General features: G+C 35.9%; 1 protein-coding gene across 2 annotated transcripts in view; it reads left to right on the top strand.

The window, feature by feature from the left end:
• Positions 1-23,495, top strand: part of LOC150095348 (ubiquitin-conjugating enzyme E2 W) — a 170,053-nt gene that overhangs the window by 59,642 nt on the left and 86,916 nt on the right. For both annotated transcript variants that reach the window (XM_090410012.1, XM_090410011.1), the window contains one exon: positions 17,506-17,661. In XM_090410012.1, coding sequence (XP_090266138.1) covers positions 17,506-17,661 — 156 coding nt within the window. The remainder of the gene's footprint in view (positions 1-17,505; positions 17,662-23,495) is intronic.

Genomic DNA, 23,495 nt, shown 5'->3' with positions numbered 1-23,495 from the left:
GTGGCCACAATTTCGGCATTGCTCCTTGAAAAATACCCCGAAGAAATTTTGATCCAGATTGAAAGCGGTATCCACCACCTTCCAAACCACATCGCCAACAATATTAGACTGGATGTAGCCTGTGTTCTCACCAAAGCAAGACCACCAAAAACCAACATATTTAATAGTGAATATAAGACTCTACGGGAAATGAAGAAAGACAAAGAAATAGTTTACCTCTGTAGTCAGTATGGTTGAGCACCATGGTGCTCAACCATACTGACTACAGAGGTAAACTTAATGCTTTATTATTAGATCGGACTACTTACCTCCCCATTGAATAAAATCCCACCAACTTACAAATTAGAAAACTCCATAGGCTCCTTAAGAAGGTCACTTCTTGGCCTGTGGAAGTTACTAACAAATTAAAACCTTTTAATAACTCTAGACCCCCCCGCCCCATATATATGGGCTCCCAAAAATACATAAACAAGTGCCATTATGTCCCATAGTGGATGGCATTCATTCCCCCACGTAAAAATTAGCCAAAGCACTCGCACACTATACTGGCAACACACCATCACACATAAAAAAAAAAAACTCAGCCCACTTCAAAGCCAGTGTAGAAAACCTTACACTCCAACATACTGACATAATGGTCCTTTTTGACTTCTCCTCCTTATTCACAAATGTCCCACTCAAGGAAACCTTAGAGCTCATCCAAGCCAAATTCCCCCGATATCTCAGCCCTATTTCAGTTCACAATGAACTCAGGTTATTTCATTTGGCAGGGAAAATTCTACAAACAGACAGAGGGGACAGCTATGGGTTCACCACTCTCCCCACCCTTGGCCAACTTCTTTATAGAGACTTTTGAAGAGAAAGCCTTAAACACTGCCCCACAGAAACCTACCATATGGCTTTTCTACGTTGATGATGTGTTCGCTATTTGGCCACATGGCTCTGATACACTCCTCTCCTTTTTAACACGCTTAAACAATCAACACCCCAGAATCAAGTTCACCCTGGATAAAGAGGAAAGCAACGGCCTCCCTTTCCTAGATACACTAGTCACCGGCCAGCTTGATAGAACCTTGGTTTTCTCAGTTATAGAAAACCCATCCATACAGGCAGGTACATTCACCAACAATCCCCTCCCCCCACAATATGGAGTTATTGAAACACTATACAACAGGGCTAAACTAATCTGTTCAAATGACAATGCCCTAACCACTGAACTAAATCACATCCTTAACACTTTCTCTGCCAATGGCTACAACCCCCAAAAAATACTAAAACCAGTACCCCCCCCCCCCCCCAAAAAAAAAGATTACTCTAAATCCATCACTATTCCCTACATCCGGGAAACCTTGGAAAAAATTACCAAAATCCTGAATAAACATGAACCTGAACCTCTTGTTACAGGATAAGCTGTCCTACTTTGGCCAAACAGGCAGGACAGCGAATATCAGAATTTCTGAACACAAGGACTACATCTGGTTTCACCAGTACAGCCACTCAGGGCTTGCAGACATGCTCTGGATATACTCCACAGAATACGGTGGAAGAAAGCCACAGTAATACACCACAGGAAGTATAAATTTGAAAGAGTATTCATAGAATCAGCCTCAGCCCTAAGAAACATGCCAAACCTCAAGAAAATTGGATGCATGAGACTGCCCCAAATTTGGGAGACGTACATCTTGAGAACCTCAGCCCAACAGCCAAGAATACCTAATATAGCCTGCTAGGGGGCACCGTCAGGACTTTAGGGAAAAACAGTAGTTTCCTCGTTTCAACCTCATTTGCTGTTTTTAGTGCCTGCGTGCATGTCGTAATCTTATGTTCCCATGAAGATGGCAACACGACATTGTCAGAATATAGGAAGTATATATTAAAGTTTATTTTAATTTATATTCCAGTATACGTTGTGAATTCCTTAAGTTATTTAGTAATCAAATGAGAATATTCTAGGTGTTTTGATATATTTTGATATTACTTTAAAAAAATTAAAAAAACACAGATGCAAAGGCACATCCAGTTTTTAATGTATGCCTTGTCAAAAGTTTAATTTTAATAAATTATAATAAGACTATGATGCTTTATTTCCCTCCATAAATCTGTGTCTTTCTGATATGTATGCATATGACATGTTAGTGAAAACGATTTGAATAAAGAAATATTTTTGCAAAAATAATTTATAGTTCATAATAGCAACTGATGACTCAGTTGAAAAACAAAATGTAGTATTGGACTGACGGTTATGGAGAAGGAATATTGATTTTTGTTAATGGATCAAGTGATTTCTGGAAGAAACAAAAATAATATGATGAAAAATATGTAAATTAATGATTTGAAATTTTTATTTCCAAGTATTCACTATAAAAATATAGGTTAATTTGATAAAGTTTAATTTTGTAAATTATGGGTTTTTCCCCCTCCAGGAAATCCAGCTGTTTAAACATGCAACTTAGACTACAAAACTCATAATGTTTCAGACAGCAATATTATCTGTTAGGGTTTAGGAACATGAGTTGGTGTTTCCTGCTATATTCTTTCCTATGAAATTTATGGATGGACTCAGTTATCAGTTGATTGGCTGAGTGTGGAGCCAGCTGCCTGCTGATCTTCCATTATTTTCTTCTGCTTCTATTAGAAATTAAAGGCATTACAGGATTTATTTTAATAAAATTCAGTGATCAATAAAGTTTTAGAATTTTAAGTATTCTGTTAGAGGACAAATTAAACTAATATTATTATTATTATTATGTAAGCTAATGTTATTATTATGTGACATCTCCAGGGAGTCCAGAGACTCATCGAGGGAGAGTGTGCCAGCAGCATCAAATGATTGATCACCGTCCACTACTAACTGCGTTCAAACTTGCTTAACTTTTTGCATGAGCCATTAGTAGCAGAGGCTCTACCAATCGACCAACCTTTGAAGGTTTTAATGTGGCCACAACAGTAGTTCTTGCGATTAATGTTTAGAGTTAAGAGCAAACTGGTTGTTTATAAACTAAAAGAAATTTAGTAATTTTTAATGGGAATCTCACACACAAATAAGTATTCTATTTATAGTGTACTATTTTCATGAATGTTGAGAAAGTTGAGTTGAAAGGATCTTAATAACTGTGCCTTTGCAATTTAAGACCTCTTTAGGAAATGCTTAGGAAGGAAGTCTGTTTTAAAGGACAAATAGGGCTGCATATATCTTAATAGATTTAGAGAAAGGTGGGGTAATTGCCAATTCTAATCAACAGTGATGATTATGAAAATATATCTACAAAACACATAAAAAAAAAAACTGCACAATGGAAGAGTAGCGTGAATTGGTGAGCTAGTTATCAGTCAGCCTAATATCCAACTCACATCAGACATAAGGAACAGTATTCAGTTTGTGATTTGTGTAGGGTTAAATAATTTTTGGAATGAAAGTAATATCCAGAGAAAAAAAGGAAAACCTTGAGTGTTAGAGGACAGTACTTGGAATATCTTTATGCCAAGAAAGCTTAGATGTTTAAGTTCTTATGAGAAGAGAAATCTCAGATTTCTCTTTGTGCTTAGAGATTTCAGCATTGTTAAGAAAGTCAGTTTGATTATCATCACTCTTATGTTGTACATTATCTGAATTATGTACCTTGGGATTTCTAAAATTTCTTGCACTAAGTTTGTTTTACCCAAATTTCTTAATTTTCTCCCTTGCTGTGTATTTGAATTACGAGCTTTAAAACTATTCCCTTTTCTACTAACTGATTGTGAATAAGATGCACAATTAGTATCAGGAAAACAACTGTCATCTTTCAATATTTTATTCATATTGTCTCCTAATATAACTAAATTTCTACTCCCTAAAAAGTACTTTTTTAACTATCAGAATATACATTTATAATTTTACTAGGATTTTTGACATCTTGAATCCTAAAATTCACAGGAGAAAATTTCTCAAAAATTCTATATAGACCTATATATATAGCTTTCCTTCCTAATTTCCCTTTTTATACTAGATTTATCATCTAACAATACTAAATCTCTTGGTGCAAATGACTTATACTTTCTAAAACGATTTATATACTGCCTAGTTTTCTGAGAACTTAATTTACTTATTTCACCTACTAATCTGTGAGTAGTGGAAAATTTATCTACTACTGTTTCCAGATACTCATTTATGTCATTATATCCTGTATTAGGAATGACTGAAACAAGTTCATTAGTAAAGATTGGATCAAAGCCATATAAAGCAAAAGATTGTTTTTCCTTGATAACAGAATTAAAAGCAGATCTACATGCAAATAATGCTTGAGAAAGATATGCGTCTCAATCATTTATTTTAGTGTTTGGCAAATTGGAGAGTATTTGCTTTATATTTTTATTCAGCCTTTCACACATACAGTTACACTGTGGGTGGTAAGGCGTAGTAAAAATCTTCCTAATAATGAGTAATTTACATAACTGCAACAACAGTTCAGATGTGAAATTTGCTCCTTGATCTGAAAGTAAGGTTTGAGGAGTTCCATATCTACAAATTATCATATTCAAGAACTTTCTTGCAATAGTCTTTGCAGATTGATCCTTCATTGAGACTGCTTCAGCAAATCTAGTTAGCATATCTATGGCTACTAGAATGTACCTATTGCCTTTTTTTAGTAATTGGCAGTGGATCTACCACATCAATAGCAACAGCCTGAAAAGGTCTAGTTGGGATTGGAAATGGTTGTAATGGCTTTTCCTCTGAAAGGGGATCTTATTTGGCACTTATGGCATGATTTGACATATGTGAGTATGTCACTCTTCATACCTTTCCAGATGTGACGATCCTTTATTCTTTCCCAAGTTCTAGAAAATCCTTGGTGTCCTGCCATGTCAGAATCATGGAAAGTGTACATAATCCAAGGAATCATTTCAGTTGGTGCCAATATTTTCACTTTCAACCTTCCATCTTCCATTTGTCTAGATAAGAGTAACCCATCTTTATCTAAATATAAGTTTTCCAGGTTTTAAAATGTATCCAGTTGAATTTCACCCTTCAATACTGCTTCATAAATAGTTTTAAGTATGGGATCATCTTTCTGAGCTTAGACAATCTTATCCTTTTCCCAAATTTGTGAACTAGGTTCCTTATTCTTTAGAGGCAATATTAAACACTTGATCATTATCATCAGGTTGTTTAAAAACTTCAGGAGACTGCTCTAATTTTCCTTACCTGATTTCCTGTCTAAACGGCATTCTAGTCAACACAAGGACACTGTATTATCAACAAAATTGCATGCAAAACCATGACATTTCAGAAAATCAATTCCAAATATTACGTGTACATTTGGATTTGATGATTCTGGAAGAACTATTAATGGATGACAAACTTTCAATGGAAAACAAGGAATTTAAATAAAAACATTGATTTGTTTATCAGCTGAAATTTCTGATTCAAATATACCCTTTCATTTAATTGGATAGTTTAAAATTGAAATGTCATTTGGGATTAGAGATTACCAGTAAGTCAAGTAAGATTTCACAAGGCACATCTTCAATAAATCCTTGTAGAACTGTCAAAGGATTATCCCCATTAGCATAAGGAGCTAATGATACATCAAACTCTCTTTTAGGGTTGGAGCTGTCTTTAGCTTTACCCATGTCTAATGAGTAGTTTGACATTTCTGTCCTTGCCAATATAATATTGGAATAATGATTATTCCCAGATTTTTCTTTATTCTCTGATTTCTTATGTTGAAAACAAGATTTATCCTTAACATAACAGTCTTTAGCAAAATGACTAGGTTTATTGCATCTGATTTTGGAACAAATCTCCTTTGAGATGTTTTATTCCTGTCAATGCTATTAGATTTACAAAAGAAAGATTGATTATCTGTAGTATTCTTGGATATTGTCAAATCAGATATCATCTTAAACAGAAATTCCTGTCCTTTTACTATTGGTCTTTGTTGTCTTTCTATTTCTTCACTAAGAAATGTTTTCAGTTCCTCTAATTTTCCCAAATCATGTAATTGTACCTTGGACTCAGATTCTGGAATATCTTCAGTGAAATTCACAGAAGTTTCCTTAGACTGTTTCTTTTTCTTAGCACCTTTTAATTTATGAAACTTTCCTTCTCTCACTTTATCTGTAGCCACAATATTAGGAGAATGAGTTTGATTATACTGAAAAGAGTTTACCTGTTTATTATTTTCAGAATGAAATATATCTCTAAGTCTTTTCCTTTTCCCTAACAAGTTCAAAACCTGTTCAAGATTTTTAACCTTTTTCTTGTATGCCGTTTCTTTCAAATTATCTTTAAGGCCATGTCTGAAATTGATTAAACAGCAACCATTCTAAAGAGGATATCTCTTCATATGAAACATTAAATTTATGAGCAATGCTCCAAAGTCTATGATAATATTCTGAAACAGACTCCCTATCACCTTGGATGCACTGATGAATTTTCCAAATGTTAAGCCCTAATTCTCTTACTTGAAAATTCTGATATTAGCAGACTTTTATATGTTGCATAACTGTCAGTGTCTCTCAGTAAAGGAGATGTTTTCAAGAATGTTTTGGCTTTACCCAACAATTTATTACAAAGTATAATCAACAAATGAAAATCTGACCATTTTCCTAAATCTAATTTTTTCTGCATATTTAAAAAAAATGTTTCTACACTCTCACTACTATCTCCTGAAAAAGAAAGTATTACTAAAGTTGGATTAACAAACTTAAAAAATTCCTCATCTTTAACTAAAGAAACTTCGCAACTAGAATTGCTATCTCCTGTAGCCATTTTACTTAAGTCAAGATTTACTTTCTGGATTCTAATATAAAGTTAAGTCACAACCAATCCTGTCGATTGCACCATTGTTAATAAAAATATATTTATTTAAAGAGGAGATTTTTAATCAATATTATCATAATATTAATCCTGTCTATAGAGATGATCTCTGTTCAACAATTATTTTTTTTATTTGATTTTATTTAATCTCTTTTTCTAACAATTATTTTTATAATTCCGAGTATACCTATATATGCACAAGGGTTCACTCCGATTGGTGCAATGACCTCTTTTTTACTATTGCTTTCAGAATCCAAATAAATCACTGACTCAAGACCAAAATACAAAATAAACACATTTAATAAAACAAAAACAATATATATATATACACTTAAAACAATATTACATAACTAACTACAAATTTAATTGGATCCAAGGCCTTTTTAAAATAAACTTACACTTAAGACTAGACTAAACACTTTGTTTGCACAATGACAAAATATTCATAGCCAGTTTCTTTCTGTGTCAAGGCCTTTTTCCGAAGATATATGATTTTATTCTTCATTTTCATAGGATCTTTTTTCATCACTCATGTATGGCACACATTAATTCTTCCTAACTCAATTCTGTCTCTTTTTAGTAGAAATAATAGATCCGGCGTCCTTAATACAGATAAAATTTCCTAATCAGAGTTTTCTCGAACATTCCTTTAGAACATAAATAGCAATTTCTTCTTTTATTCACTAATGCTTATTGATAGTCTTAACTCTTCCAGTTTAAAAATTTCACATTTCTACGATTCCCGTTTTGGAATCTACTACTAATCTTCCGGTTAGTGTTTCCTCGAATATTCCTTTTAAAACATCTATAGCAATATTTTCTTTTATTTATCGATACTTATTCCACTTCGAAACTTCATAGTTCCACAATTCCTTTTTCGGAATATACTATTGGTTTTCCTCTGACTGTCACATAAAAAACTCAGTTTCCTCCGAATCTAAAAATTTGCTGGCCCTGTGTTCTTACTTCCTCCCGAACGCTGTCTTGTTTATTCTCCATTACTGTGGTACCGAACGTTGTTCTTGTCAGCTGTTAATCACACATCAAACGTCTCGGTGAGCATGCGCACCATGAAACTTGCAAGCAAGAAGTTAGGTATAATGGCTGACATGTAGATTACGTTAGCGTAACGAGGATGTCTCTTCTAAATACAACACTTAATATTTTAAACTACTATAAAATTTTTTAAAGTACTACAACTATTCAAATCCGGTAAGTACATAAACTTTTTAAATGCTTTACATATCACTTTGACAAAATAATTTCAATAACAGGCACATCGCAAGTGCCGATCATGCGTGTTATAAAACTAAAACTAATAAACATACTAACATAAACAATGCATAAAAATATTCAGAATTTTAAATTATGATTATTTTTACAGTACCATGAGTGGCTCAAGATTGAAATTCCAGTTGCACAATTTGCCTGCTTGGCAACTCACAACAGCTATTTAAAAAAAAACTATTTACAAATCGAAATCAGATTTTGAAATAGCCAAATGTCACTGACTTGCCTTTTGTTGAAATGACATTTGAGCCTTCTAATCCTTTACCAAACCATTGGATGTAACTTTTTCCCATCCATGTTTCCACCTATCACATTCAGATAGTACTATGGTAACATCACCCTAACACAAGGCACTGGCATCACTGTTATCTTTCAATTCCTGCATTGATGAAAAGGTGAAGTTACTTTTCTGTGGCCATTTTTAAGAACAGTTCACTTTTAAATCAGTGGATGTTTCTCATTTTAAGACCTTTGGATGTACACAGATTATATGGAAACTTGATAAAGTCATGATTCACTCCCACTTTACCAAGGCTGCTCGCTCCACTGTTCTAGTCTTCTGCTAGAAAGAAAGAAATCAGAAGAATTCTTAATAACATGGACACAAACAAGGCATCATCTTATCTATTGTGCTAAAAATTGTGCTCCGAGAATTAATTTTATTCCAGAATCTATTCTGTTCAACTGGCATCTTCTCTACAGCATAGAAACAAGCTTACATCCAGCCCATTCTAATGAAAGGTGAGAAAAGTCAGTCAGTGAACTACTGTTTAATTGCTCTCTCTCTCTTCTGTTCTTTGAAAAACCATGGAGAAAATCATCAACAGCCAACTTCTACACTGCCTGGAGATCCACCGGGTAATCGGTGACCAGCAGTATGGATTCTACCACTTATGCAGTTATTCTCAACATTTTTAAAGCAGTTGTGATCGGGTTTGACACATGAAACTTCCTATAGCTAAGGCCATAATGAGAAACAGGGTATTTGTGAGAAAGTGATTCCTGTGATGTGAAAGGATCAAGTAAATTACCTTCTTCTGGATAGCATCATTCATTTTTAGGGAGGTTTTTGATGTACCACCCTAAATGTGAGAAAAGTATTCTAAATGAATATGAGATACAGGCATACCTGGTCATATGACATTTGGATTTCAAACCCACCATCACATGGTGAATTTTGTCATTTAGCAAATGGCATCCTTCCCCCCCCCCCCCCACTTGTAGTTGCACATAATGGTTTAATAATGTTTTTAAGCAGTCGTATATGTGCATAAGTGACATAAATAAAGCAGCCTTATGTGCTAGTAGACACGGAAGCATTGATGATGATGATGACATAAATAAAGCATTAATTTTTACATCAAGTACTCAGGTGAAAAACTTAGAATAATTTCTCAAACAAAAAGTTATACTGAGGAGCTTCACTTAAGGGCATATGCAAGTTTGGTCATCAATCTACCATTAAAAGTTTGACAATAAGAGTGTGAGGTAAGTTTAGCTTTTGGCCTATCTCAGTGTTCACTACACCATCCTCACTAAATTTAATCATTTTAATCTTAGTGTAACGTAATAGATATATGTGGCTTCTTCTTTTCAGTGGAAGCAACCTTACTTTGAATTTTATCTGCTTTTTATTAACAACGATGTAATAATAAACAGTTTATAATTCACAGCAAAACACAGAACACAGAAAACAATGACGTTCTAAACAAATTGAGTCCAGAAAAATTGGTCGATTCACAGGAGTGTCATTGGTAATAATTGAGAAGCATCATAAAGTGAAGTGTCGTAATGCAGAGTATTATTGTATATACAGTTTTAGTAGTTGTATAGGTTAAAAGGCTTTTCTTGTAAAGAGGACACCAAGTTGTTTAAAGGACATGCTATCGATATGTATTTTTAGCAAGAATGGCTAGATGTGTCATGTAAAAACAGAAATCTGATCTTGACTGGAGATCTGGGTTTATAAAAGATAAGGAGAGTGTAATGAGGCCATCTTTCTTACAAGAAATGACAGACCTGTGTTTTGGTAGCACTGAAGTTCACTGGTATGTCCTGAAGTTGCTGGTGAATGGTAAGATCAGTGTTAATGGCATTGGTTATAGAAAATATTGATGATTTCATTGATATCATTTTGCCAGCCTGGTTGACCGAGTAGGTAGTATCCTTTCACCCCTCTCCTCATCCCCAAGCAATTGGTGGTGTGAATCCTACTGTGGTATGGATATTTATGAAAGCCTTACTTGATAGATGATTTTTGTATCATTACTGTGCATGTTATTGGTCTAAAATGTCATTCCTCCAGATCAAGGGACCCACTTTATAACCTTTAGACCACTCATTACTTTAAACAAAATGATATAAATAGATTTATAATTTTTCATGGATGCAATGCACATTAAAATAGTTTAAAATGAAACAGAGGAATAAAGTGTAAATCATTATCAAAACTATCGATATGATATGGATGTGGATATGATTTGGGGAATCCCGTTAGATAGTGTATTGTGTGTAGAGTGGTTTTAGTGCTCCTGAAGGATAAGTAGCGTTTTCATATTTTAGTTGATAATATTAGGTTAACTTATTGTAGTTTTTGTTTTAAAGGGATGTGTGATTGACTGAGTTATTTAGTTTGTAAGTAAACCTTGTATTTTTTTGTTGAAATGTGATATTGTCACTATGGAGCTAATGCATAGATGAACAATGGCAGGCAAGACCATGTTGTCAGGTGATTTAAATTTGTGGGATTTTGTGCAGTGCAATGTGTGTGTGTGTGTGTGTGAAATATTTTTATTAAAGGATATATGGAAGGAAGTTGAAACTAGAGAGAGAATGTATATTAAATGTTTCAAAAGTGAGTGCCTGTTAGGTGATGAGAATGCAGCAAAGTGGACAGTATCGTTGGTATGATGGAAAATGTTGGAATTAATATCGAACATGGCTGTGGATATAGAGAACGAAATGGACATTAATAAAGAAATAGCACACATGAATGTTATCCTTCACAGGATAAAGTACAATATTGATAAATTGCAGAAGCGGCAAGAGATTAGTAGAAAAAAAGAAAAAAGCAGGTAGTCTGAAGTAAAAATAAAGACTAAGCAAGCAAACAAGAAAAACTGGTTAAGGAGAAAATTATGCTCGGAGAGTCAGTGATTAGGGGAGTACTTAACGAAAGTGTGAGAGAATCGTGTTTCCCTGGTGCAAAAATTCACAATATTAGTCACACCTGGTTGGCACAAATAATTTGAGAGATGAGAAGTATTCTATGAGGAAAGATGTAAAGGAGGAGTTGTTAGAAGTGCGAGAAGGTGAAGAATGTAAGTCTCATGCCATGCTGTGATGAAGGCTGACTAAGAAGGAAGGCATTGATAGAGAATGAATCAATACTTAGGTCGTACAGAAGGAATGATGTAGGATTTGTAGATCTGTGGTCTGTGTTTGACAGAAAGAAGGATTTGTGTAATGCTGATGGCTGCATCTAAATGATTTTGGTGCTAGCTGTCTAGAGAGAGCTTTGTTCACTTAGTATGCTGAAGTGCAAATTCAGGAAAACTTAAGCAGTTTTGTATGTGTAAAGGCACCCATGAGGCAAGTAAGTGTGAGAAATGACCACTTGTGGAATCTAGTCTCTCAAGAAAAAACATTCAATAGGATAGTCATTTCAGGAGGTAAAGATGGGTGGGGGTTTAAAGGGATGCTGCAGTTTTTGGCATTGGTTGGTGCGACTTCACCAAACGTTATAGGCATTAGTGAGGCTTCACTATCAGTAGATGATTTAGTTACAGGAATAGAATGTGAAAGATTTAGTATTTTCAGGGTAGAGAAGACAGGATGATGGTGGATGAATTGCAGCCAAAACAAAATCGGAGATGGGTGGGAGAGTGGCTGTTCATTTGAATTGGTGTAAGATTAAGTTCAGTAAAGACAGATAGACAGTATAGGCCATAGAATTCCATGGATGATCTGGAAAACATGAATTACCAAATTGGTATGCGTATGATTATTATGGGGGACTTCAATTATGGATATATAGACTGGAAAGAAAAAACATTACAGCAGGAAGGAAATGGAATTTATATCCCCACTAAGAGATAATTACTTGAGGCAGCACTTGTTGGGGGGACTAGAAGTGTGAGAGGATTGGACCTGGTCATAGGATCAGAAGAGCTATCTATAACGACGATGACTACATTGCCTCCAATTAGTGAAAGTGACCATGCATCCTTGACTTGGGAGATTGTAAAATAAGGATTATTCTGTCAAGGATTATATGAGGTGGTATCAAAAGGTTTCGAGACTAGTTTTGTAAGGTGCCAACAGATGGCAGCACAAGGCTGCATGCACGGTCATAGGGAGCATCTAAGTCAGATGTGACTTAGATGCTCCCTTCATAAGTCAGTGTGCCAAAAGACATCGTCCTGTGTATACATCAAGCTGTGCGACTTGTGATTACATCATGGACAGCAAGTTAGAACAAAGAGCAAACGTGAAATTCTGCGTGAAACTGGACAAATCTGCCACAGACATTTGACATAATTCGGCAAGTTTACGGCAATGCTGCACTGAGTCGTTCGAAGTGTTTTGAGTGGCACACTCACTTCAAGAGCGGAAGAACATCACTGGAAGACGGCGAGAGATCAGGAAGACCTTCAACATGCCCAATCTCCAAAAATGTCGAAACCATTCGGCAACTTGTGCATGAGGATTGTCGGAGAACACCCCACAACATTGCTGCCATTGTCGGTGTATCATACGGAACAGTCCAGGCAATCCTCGTGTGATTTGAACATGTGCCCAGGAGTGGAAGGAACACCGTGTCTAAGTCTGCCAAAAACTCCATCAGCGTGCCATGGATGACCCATCCTTCATGTTGAGGATCATTACTGTGACGAAACTTGGGTGTACGGGTACTACCCTGAGACGAAGCAACAGTCTTCACAGTGGAAGAGCCCATCATCTCCATGACTGAAAAAAGGTGAGGCAGGTCTGCAGCTCGACCAAGTGCATGCTCATCGTCTTTTTCAACATTCACAACATTGTGCATCGAGAATTCATCCCCAGGGGCCAGACCATCAATAGCAAGTTCTACTGCCAGGTTTTAAGGCGGCTGAGGGAGGACATTCAGTGAAAGCAACCAGATCTGTGGCACGCAAAAAACTGGATGCTCCATGATGACAATGCACGCTCTCCTTGCACGTGAGTTTCTCCTCGGAAACAACATGATCTCGCCTCCGCACCTACCCTACTCGCCAGATTTGGCTCCTGCAGACTTCGCCCTCTTCTCGAAAATGAAGATCCAGCTCAGTGGTCACCATTTTGACATTGCGGAGATCCAGCGCGAATCACAGAAGGTGCTTGACACGCTTCGAAAAGAAGACTTTCAGGACACATTCCAGAAGTGGCAGGAATGCTGAGAGCGCTGTATTGCTATGCAAGGGGACTATTTTGAAGATGATAGTGTGTAAACGTAGATAAATAAATAATTTCTCATAAACAGAGCTAGTCTTGAAACTTTTTGATACCACCTCATATGTGGAACTACAAGGTAGGCAATTATGACAAGCTTAGGAAGAAGCTTAAATCTGTGCCATGCCATAAAACACTGCAGAGTAAGGATGTTTGTAGCTCATGAGAGATAGTTAAGGGTCATCTACAGGAGGCAATAATAAATTGTATACCTAAGGTAAGGAGGGTCAATCAAGTTGGAGTTAATGGATGAATAATATAAGTGTGATCTGCAGGAGAAGAAAATGATATGGAGGGTATATAAGGAGAAAGGTGACCAACAAATTCATGAACAGTACAGGACTCAACCAAGAAAGGTCACTATTATGATAAGCAAGGCAAAATCAGATTATGAGAAGAATCTAGCTGAGCAGGCCAAAGGAAGTTCCAAACAGTTCTTTTGTTATGTGGCAAGTAAGCAGAAGAATGACTTTGGAAGATTAACTTTAATGAATGATGATGGTCACAAGGTGACAGAAGCAGATAAAAAGTTGAGTTACTGCTTTAACATGTGTGACAGACACTAATGTGAAAACAGAGGTGGATGAATTGGAGATTCTTAGGATATTGCAGATTCTCATGTAAATACAGCTCTGGGATTAGATGGGATATCATCTCTAGTTTTGTAGGAATATGCAAAGGAACTGGCAATGCCTCTGACTTGGTTGTTTAATTTAAGTCTTAGCTCTGTAGAGTTGCAAGGGACTAGAAAGAGGGCAGAATAACTTCCTTGCATAAGGAAGTTCTAAGACTGCAGTAGCAATAGACCAATCAGCATCTTAGGTGTGGTAGTAAAAGAACTGGAAAAGTTGGTCAAATGGAGAATTCATGAATGGGTAGATAAAAATATGATTCTGTATGAGGGGCAACATGGCTGTCCCTTATACAGTTGCCTATAAGGTCATGTATTAGTAATTTTCTAACTTTTTATAATAGAGTAACAGCTGAGTTGGATAATGGAAGTGGGTACATAATGATTCTGCTGCATTTTGCAAAGGCATTTGACAGAATACCACGTGGAACTCTGTTATGAAAACTGAAGTACAGGGGAAGCAAATGGGGATGGATATGACATTCCTTAAGTGGATAAGATGGTAGTTGTTGGATAGATATAAAAAAGTGGTATATGGAGGGGCAGAATCATGGCAAAAACAGGTGACTGGTGGTGTGTCGCAAGGTTCAGTGCCGGGACCATTGCTGTTTATTTGTACATAAATGATATAGGAAATAATCTGAAAGGAAATATTCAGTTGTTTGCTGCTGATGCAAAATTAGGTAGATTAATAGTTAATCAAGGCAATGTGGAGAGCTTGCAGGATGATTTAAATAAGCTGTCAGTATGGGCAGAAGATAATGGGTGTCAGTTTAATGTGGAGAAGTGTAAAGTTATGCATTTTGGGATAAATAGATCACAAGCTCTGTACTACACCGATGGAACTGTGTCTAGGAAATAGATGAAACTAGAGATTTAGGAGTGATAGTAGACATAGATTTAATGTGTTCTTCAATAGCAAAGTATTCTTATGGGCTACCCTAGCAATATGTCTAAACTTTAAGTAGAGAGATAAGAAAGTTGTTATTCCTCTTTATAAGGCCTTGATACATACATATCTGCATTACTGTGTTCAAGTCTGGTGTCCTGGGTTTCTTAGGGATGAGGAAGTGGTGGAGAAGATTCAGAGGCGAGTGACTATGATGGTGAGTGGTCTGTGGAATGTTCCCTATAAGAATAGATTGAGGATATGTGGATTACAGAAGTTGATTGATAGGAGAAAAAGAGGGGATAAGATAGAAACATTTAAGTTGCTTAAAGGGTTTTATAGGATTCATGCAGGGGAAATGTTTCTGCACTTCACTAGAGAGGGCTAGAACAAGGGGTCATCCCTGGAAGTTGAATAAAGGTGTGGTTAGGAGTAGAATTCTTGCTTGGAGAGTTGTGAAAGTCGAATGGGTTGCCAGAGTCAGTTGTGAGTTCTTTCTCTGTTAACGTGTTCAAGGAGATGTATAATAGATTGTGTTGATGGTTTCGATCTGGTGCAGTGAGTCTTTGGACTGCATAGAGGTGCACGTACAATATTTATAATAATTTCAAGTTAGAGGCATAATAATTTCAAGGCAGAATTACAGAGCTTTGAAATGCTCCAGCATTGTTGATGAAGTGAGGAATAGGCAGACTATAAGATGGAGTTTGGTAAGGATGCTGGATGCAATCAAATATCATGGAAGACAAGTTTCTTTCAGCCTTTCCATGGCTTATATCCAAAGGTGGAATAAGTTTAGCAAGGAGATTTGCTATGAGAAATTACTTATTAATTGTTGGCCTCTAGGTAGTGAAGAAAATGGCTACTAATGACCTTTTCTGTTATTTTTTACAGGATGGAGTGAGGACATTGTGATGATAGTTTGATTACTGGCAGTTCTCTCTTTTTCAGGATTGGTTTAATATTGGAGCCAAAATTTGAGCACAATATTGAATGGGGTGGGGATAGGTATAGTGGAAAGTGATTTGCCTTGGTCATCTATACAAGAGTTGGAGCAGAAGACTGATGCCAAGTGATCAACTTAATTTAGATGATGTTACATAGGTACTGTTTTGATTACAGAAAGTAAGGAATTATGCTCAAGTAGGTTACCCTGAGTATCGAGTCATCAGAATTCAAGGAGAACCGGCCTACCAGTTCGGAACACAGGGGGTTGGGCACCGTAGGTGGCAAGGGGGTCTTAGTCCCCCCCCCTAGTACTATAAAATTTAAAAATGAAAAATATTAAGCGATTAACATCTATAACCTAAAAACTGTCAAGGATAAGCAAAGGCCAATGTAAAGGCTTTGAAAGTAAAACAAAAATATATAATGAAAGATGAAATTGATGAAATAGTAAGGCTGTTTTGGGGAAGTCATCATCAGAATAAAAGAACAAAATTTGTAATGTACATTTATGTAGGCTGTGTGTCAGTGCCATTAAGGCATTATATTGTTTTGGTACATTATTTAAATACATCTTCATACTACCACATGTCTACTACTGTGCTTGGAGTTGGGATATTGAGGTTCTCTCTAATGGTTTCAACAGGCTGTAGCCAAATCCAGTCTCTTCCACTGTTTACGGTGATTCATTTCTCTAGGGAATGACTTTCTGTTTTTCTGTACTTCAACTTCTGCATACCTGGTACAATTATAACTGTCACCAGTGATCTTTAGCTTCTGTGATCACAGGTGTATGAGACAATGCGTTGACTGTGTTATCCCTATTGATGTGATGCTTAATAGTATTTATACCGACATTCTGTTAAGTGTAAAATAAATGTACTGCAGTGGGTAGCTCATCTATATTTTGTGAATTGCTAGAATTACCATTGATATTTGCATAACATAATTATGTATCATACTAAGATGTCTCATTACTTTTTTTGGAAGCATGTGTGTATAAACACATCTTATCCCACATTTCAGTAAGATGTGGATCACTTAGTTTTTGCTTATATGGAGAATATTATTAATGAACAGTACTGGTAAAATGGGAGACTAAAGGATTGTTACAGATTATTATTATCTCTCTCTCTCTCTTTTTGTAATATTCTGACTGACATATTTCTTGCACAAATGCCAAATTTCAGAACAATATATTTGGTACAAAATTTCTTTTGTCTTTATCCTCTAGGATAAAGACAAAAGAATGTAATACAAATCAAATAACACAAAAGAATGTAATGTCGTATGGTAAGCTTTTATTTTATATACACTGAATAAAGTGCAATCTTACAGGTTGTATATATAGTACAGATATTTGCAAGCATCATTGTTCAAGATCCTTATGTGGTTCATGTTTGCATGTCCCTATTTATATGTTTGTTTTAGTATACTTATTTAAATAATAGTTTCCTTGCTCATGGAAGTATTTTTCTTTAGGTTACATTCATTGGTTCTAATATCCCTGTTCATCCTCATGTATATAGTAATGGCCATATCTGTCTATCCATTTTAACAGAAGACTGGTCACCTGCCTTGTCTGTCCAGTCTGTGTGCCTAAGTATTGTATCCATGCTCTCTAGCTGCAAAGAAAAGGTATGTATTTATTCCTATATATAGAATTAAATGATGAGAAATATTCAGAATGTTTTGAAATATTGAAAATTGGGAAAAAAATTAATCTTTGGGTAATTATTATGATTTGCTAGGTTATTAAGCAGAACATGAAATAAAGTTATGTTAAGCACTAATGCATAATAAATGTAGATACCAGATATAAAAATGGAAACACCAGCATAATATTACTTGGAAGGGTGATGAGTTCCAAACATGACTATTAGTGTAGTATAATTATGATTTGTGACAAATAATAACTAACACTGGGTTTAATAGGTCGTAATATTGATAGTTAAGCTAACTAGTTTTGCCACATTTACTAGTGATTTTTTCTAGGTTAGGGAAAAAAAAACAAAAACAATAAGATAAACACGAACCATTACATAACTAAAACTGAACATGTAGAAACCATTAAAAAAAAAAACACGTGGAACCTGGCATGGGTCAGTCATTGCTGCTCAGTAGGTATGCATGATAGTTGGTAGAAAAGTTAGTCTGACATGTGGAAAGATCTAAGTTTCACATAAAATCATTCCTTGGTTTCTGTTAAGTGTGCCTTGTGAGTGGATAACCATTGTAGCCTCTTTGATATTGCAGGCACTGAAGTGGTCTTTTGTGTAAGGCATGGAGCTCTTGTCCCATTCAGTATTGTAGTGAGTGTGGGAGAAGTGAAAAGCTAGACCTGAACTGTCTTCTCTGTTGTTATTAACATCTTCGGTATGCTCTTTTTTTTTGTCTTATTTCCAAATTTCTAGTTATTTTCCCTATGTAAGCAAGACATCAAGAACATGGAATATTATAAACTCCAGGATGTTGGTTGAAAAGTTGGTTTACCTATCTATGTTATGACTTATTATCATTTGTCATGTTCGTTTTTGGTTAAAAAATTTACATAATCATCATAATTATGATTTCATATGTACAGGCAGACTATTTACTGGGAATGTTGTATTATTGTAGTGCTAGCTCATCAGTTCTAAGAGCTAAGAAATAAATGCCAATTTATATTTGTGTTCATGAAACTATCTGCTATCCACATTTTCTCTGAGGACTCAATCATTATTGTCTTGGAAGACAACCAAGTACAGACGAAGTGCTACATACGAAGGCTACAGATAAACATTTGTGATAGTAATGTAATCCTAAAAATTTTCTAGATCCATTTAGCAACTATATGTGGCCTCCGTTTTTAGCTTCAACAATATTCATTCCCAGAGCTACATTTCCTAACAGTGACTCAACTATCAGTTTCTTTAACTAGAGCACATTTCACCTTATCCAGTTATCACTCTCCCTGTTTGTCTCAAAGGCAGTAGTTGTACATACACTTAACTCTGATATCCCATATGTGTGTGAGAGAGATAGAGTCCAGTGTAGAATTTCCATTTTTTGATTCTGCAAGAAATGCTTGGAAATTATTGGACGAAACTCCAAGAAATATCCTATTGACAATTTTCGAGTACTAGACTGATTTGGAGTAAAATTGTCGATAGGAAATTAGTAATAATGTAGTGTTGTCATAGGTAGCCTCCCCTTGTGGGTACACTTCAGAAAATTGATGATAATGAAGAAACTCGGGTTTTTCATTTTGTGAAACAGACATAGCTTGTAGAGAACACAATTAAACAGACATAATGTCTTAATTATCTATAATAGCCATAATGATTTTTCACCTTTTATGGTTCAGTTAATTAGATTATCTAAATCTTTCTAAGGTTTAGATAATCTAATTTTCCTGCTTCAGAGACCAAACATGATACTTTTTCAAGTCACTTCAAGCTTCTAACAAGCAGGGTTATGGTCATTTATTGTTTCTTTTATCCTAATGCCACCAGTCATTTTAAGCTTTTTTAATTTTCTGTTTGCTAATTTTGACTTTCTCCAATAAAACTTGCCTAAGAGCATGCTGTCTTTCTTGGATTTGTTATATAGAATTACTGACAATACAACTAAGGCTATGAAGTCAGTGTATTGTTTATGTTAATTGCTTATGTTCTTCTGCAGATTTGCCATTTTTAAGAGATGAAGAACCCTGCTACCTGTATGAGACTGACTTGCTTGCATGCCAATTGAAAAGCACTAATAAAGATTCTTCACATCCTAGATAGGGGTTTGATGGTCTTTCTAATTAAAGGATATCATCAATGCTGACTAAGCTGTTGATCTATCTTTCTTAGAGGTTTTAATGTTTACAACTGCAAATCTCTTTCCAGCTCTATCTTGTAGAGATGCCTGAGGTATTTGTGTCACTAGACTACTCTGTAAAAATCCTTGATCTCTTCACACTAATTCTTAGTGCAAAGAGATCAACTTGTACAATGTACAAAAAGTACATTGTACAAGTTTGTTCTCTAACCATTTGTTAAATCTTAGTGTTCATTTCTTTTCCCTATAGAACATTTTTACATAGCCACCCTTGACCTGTTTTCTATAATTTTAAGCAAGAATGATCTTCATAATCTCTTTTTCATTTCTGTACCTAGAAATGAAGTATATTGCCACAACAGTTAAGAATCATATATATATATCACTGGTGGGTTTCATGGAAGCTCACACTTTTCTATTCTATATTAAAGCTCCTAGTAGGTTGTTGTAAGCACATTATGAGCATTCTCAACTGATTTGGAAAAGTGCAAAAACAGGAATCATTTACCAGTGACTGTCATGATCTCTATATTCCTGATCAAATACATACTTTATTTATTTTTTTTTATTCAACTTTTGTATTTGCCCAGCTTCCATATATATATATATCCCCCTCACACACATAAAAATGTTTTGATATTTTACTTTTTTTTTTTTTTACACTTGCATTAATGATCTAGGTAGAGATGAGAGTCTTGACTGATCTAAATAGTTTTTTTTTTTTTTTTTTTTTAACTTCCTCTACACTTCTGTTGGTATTTATCCTGCACATCTTGAAAATCAGATTATCTCGAATGTATCCCTAAGAAGGGAGAAAACACGTTATTGGGAAATTATTGTCACAGTAGTCTTGCTTTCTAAAATAATGGAAAAATTCATGTGCTATCTAAAGACTTCTCAGCTGATAAATGATTGTAAGCAGATATATTATTATTATTAAGAGAGACGTCCAAGGAGTCAGAGACTCATCGAAGGAGGCCCAATACTACACACACCACCTATCATACTTATTCTTGAATTCATTCACACTGCTTGCACTCACAACATCCAATGGCAATTCATTCCAATCATGCACCACCCTCTGAGAGAAAAATCTGGCCCTTACACCCTTCTAGGCAGCCTTCATTCTCAGCTTCCGAGGATGTCCTTTCCCCACCCTCCATAAATTGAAAAATCCCATCAATCGAAATCTTGCATGACCCTTTCAGCAGTTTGTAAGTCTCAATCACATCACCCCTCTTTCTCCTATTTGCTAGTGTCTGCAGTCTACAAATTCTCAACCTGTCTTCATAATCAGTATTCCACAATCCTGATATCATTTTTAACCTTCTTGCCTTTGTACTCTCTCCAATATATCAGAATCACATTGTAAACCAGGAGACCAGACCTGCACACAATAGTCCAAGTGAGGTCTTATCAAGGCCTTGTAAAGAGGCAAAATAACATCCTTATCTTTACATGTGAATGTTCGTTTGAACATTGCAATTATCTTTTGAGTTGTATTTGCAATCTTTGCCACATGGCCCCTGAACTTCAACTTCCTATCTATTGACACTCCAAGATCCCTAGCCTTGTCAGTTTCTTCTAGCCTAATCCCACTGACACTGGATAGGTAATCATGCCGAAGTGAATGACTTTACATTTACTGTCATTGAACTGAAACCCATTTTCCCATGCCCACAATTCCAGCTTCAAATCATTCTGCAAGGACCTGCATATCAGCAACATTCATGATTACCCTGCCTATCTTTGCATCATCAGCAAATAACTGTATGTCGCTTGTCAAATCCTTCCCAATATCATTAATGTACAGATTGAATAACAGTGGACCAAGCACTGATCCTTGTGGTACACCGCTTGTTATCTTAAACCTTGCAGACTCAGATCCCCCGTATACCACTTTTTGATATTTGTCAGTCAGCCATCCACTTATCCATACTAATGTTGTATAACCCAAACCCATTTTCTCCAATTTATGCAGCAGTCTGTCATGTTGTATTCTATCAAAAGCCTTAGCAAAATCCAAAAGTATCATGGTGTATCCATCCCCCTTGTCTAGTTCAATAGTAACATTGTTATAGAATGTGAGCAAGTTGCTAAAACATGACCTTCCCTTAGTAAACCCATGTTGTTCATTGCAAAGTAGAGATTCACTGTCAGCTCATTTCCGAATGCGGGCCCTAACTAATTTTTCTAAAATCTTCACCACCACTCCTGCTCCTGAGATACTAATTGGTCGATAGTTTGATACATCGGTCTTTGTACCACCCTTATGCAATAGAATTACCATACATTCCTTCCATGCCTGCAGAATCTTCCCTGTTCTGAGACTCATATTAAACATCCTGGTCAAAGGAATGATCAGTTCAGCTGAACACTTTTAGCACACATGCTGATACCTTGGCCTCACACACCTGCGTTTCTTCATCTAGTGAAGAGGTAACAGGGAGCTCAATGTTGCGTTCACTAGGTTGATAGCTTTTAACGAAATGGGCACTCATTAACTGAACAACTCTTCTGTATCAGTAACCCTCATTCCATGTGGATTTAGAAGAGTTATTCTTTCATATTCATTCTTTCTTTTACTTGCAGCATATCAATAGAATTCTTGTGGGTTGTCTTTTGCATGCAGAGCCCGTTTCTTTTCATAATCAGACTTTGCTTTCTGTACAACAGTTGTGACTATTCTAGCCTGCTGCTTATAACGTTCATAACAGACGTCATCCTTATGAAAATGGTATTCCTTCCACATCATCCTTTTCTTACGAATCTCTTGCTTAATAAGATTATACATCCATTTGACTCCTACTCTATTTATTCTTCAAACTCTCGGGACACAATCTGATATCGCATCATTTAAATATTGTTTAAATGCTTCCCATACACTGTCGATATCCTTTCCATCCAGCAACCGATCTCATTCCACTGAACTCAGTATACTCCTGAGTTGGTCATAATTTCCTGCTTTGTAGTTCAACATGTAACCTTTTCTGAATGGAACATTCATAAACTTAGTCACTTCCCAAGTGAGTACCGCATGATCACTGTCACTAACTGGAGGCAAAATAGTTACGTCTTTAACTGAAATGCCCTCTGACACTATAATCAAATCTAGCACTCTTTGACCTCGAGTTTCTTCTGTCACATGCTGCGTGAGGAAGTTGTCCCTCAACAGTTCAATAAGTGCATTTTCATTCTTCTCATGAGATTCTACTGCTACCCAATCAATATTTGTATAATTAAAGTCTCCCATTATGATTATTCTTTTCGTGCTCACCTTTTGTATTTAGTGATGCGTTTCTTCATCACCAGCAACCGATCCACCAGGTCTGTAACAACACCCCACCGTGTAATTTGTCTCATTAGATTCCACCTCACACCAGATGTCTTCAAACTCACTGTCACGTGAAGTATTGTTAGTGCTATTACTACATTCATAGATCTCAACTCTAACTGGATTTAAGTCATCCAATATCATTAGCAGCATACCCCCTCCTCTCCTATCCACTCTATCCTTCCTAAAAATACTGTACCCATGACACTCAATACCAGTTAATAGGTCTGATTCTGATAGCTAGGTCTCACTAATTCCTACAATCTGAGGTCGCAACATATTGACTAAGGCAACAAACTCTACCCCTTTGTTTCTGATACTCCTAGCATTCTTG

Source organism: Typopeltis vanoorti, chromosome 20, assembly GCF_054136105.1.
Source record: "Typopeltis vanoorti isolate ZY-2024b chromosome 20, IOZ_Tvanoo_1.0, whole genome shotgun sequence".
Lineage (NCBI taxonomy): Eukaryota > Metazoa > Arthropoda > Arachnida > Uropygi > Thelyphonidae > Typopeltis > Typopeltis vanoorti.
Note: the sequence above shows the minus strand (reverse complement) of the source record. Positions and strands in the feature narration are given on the sequence as shown.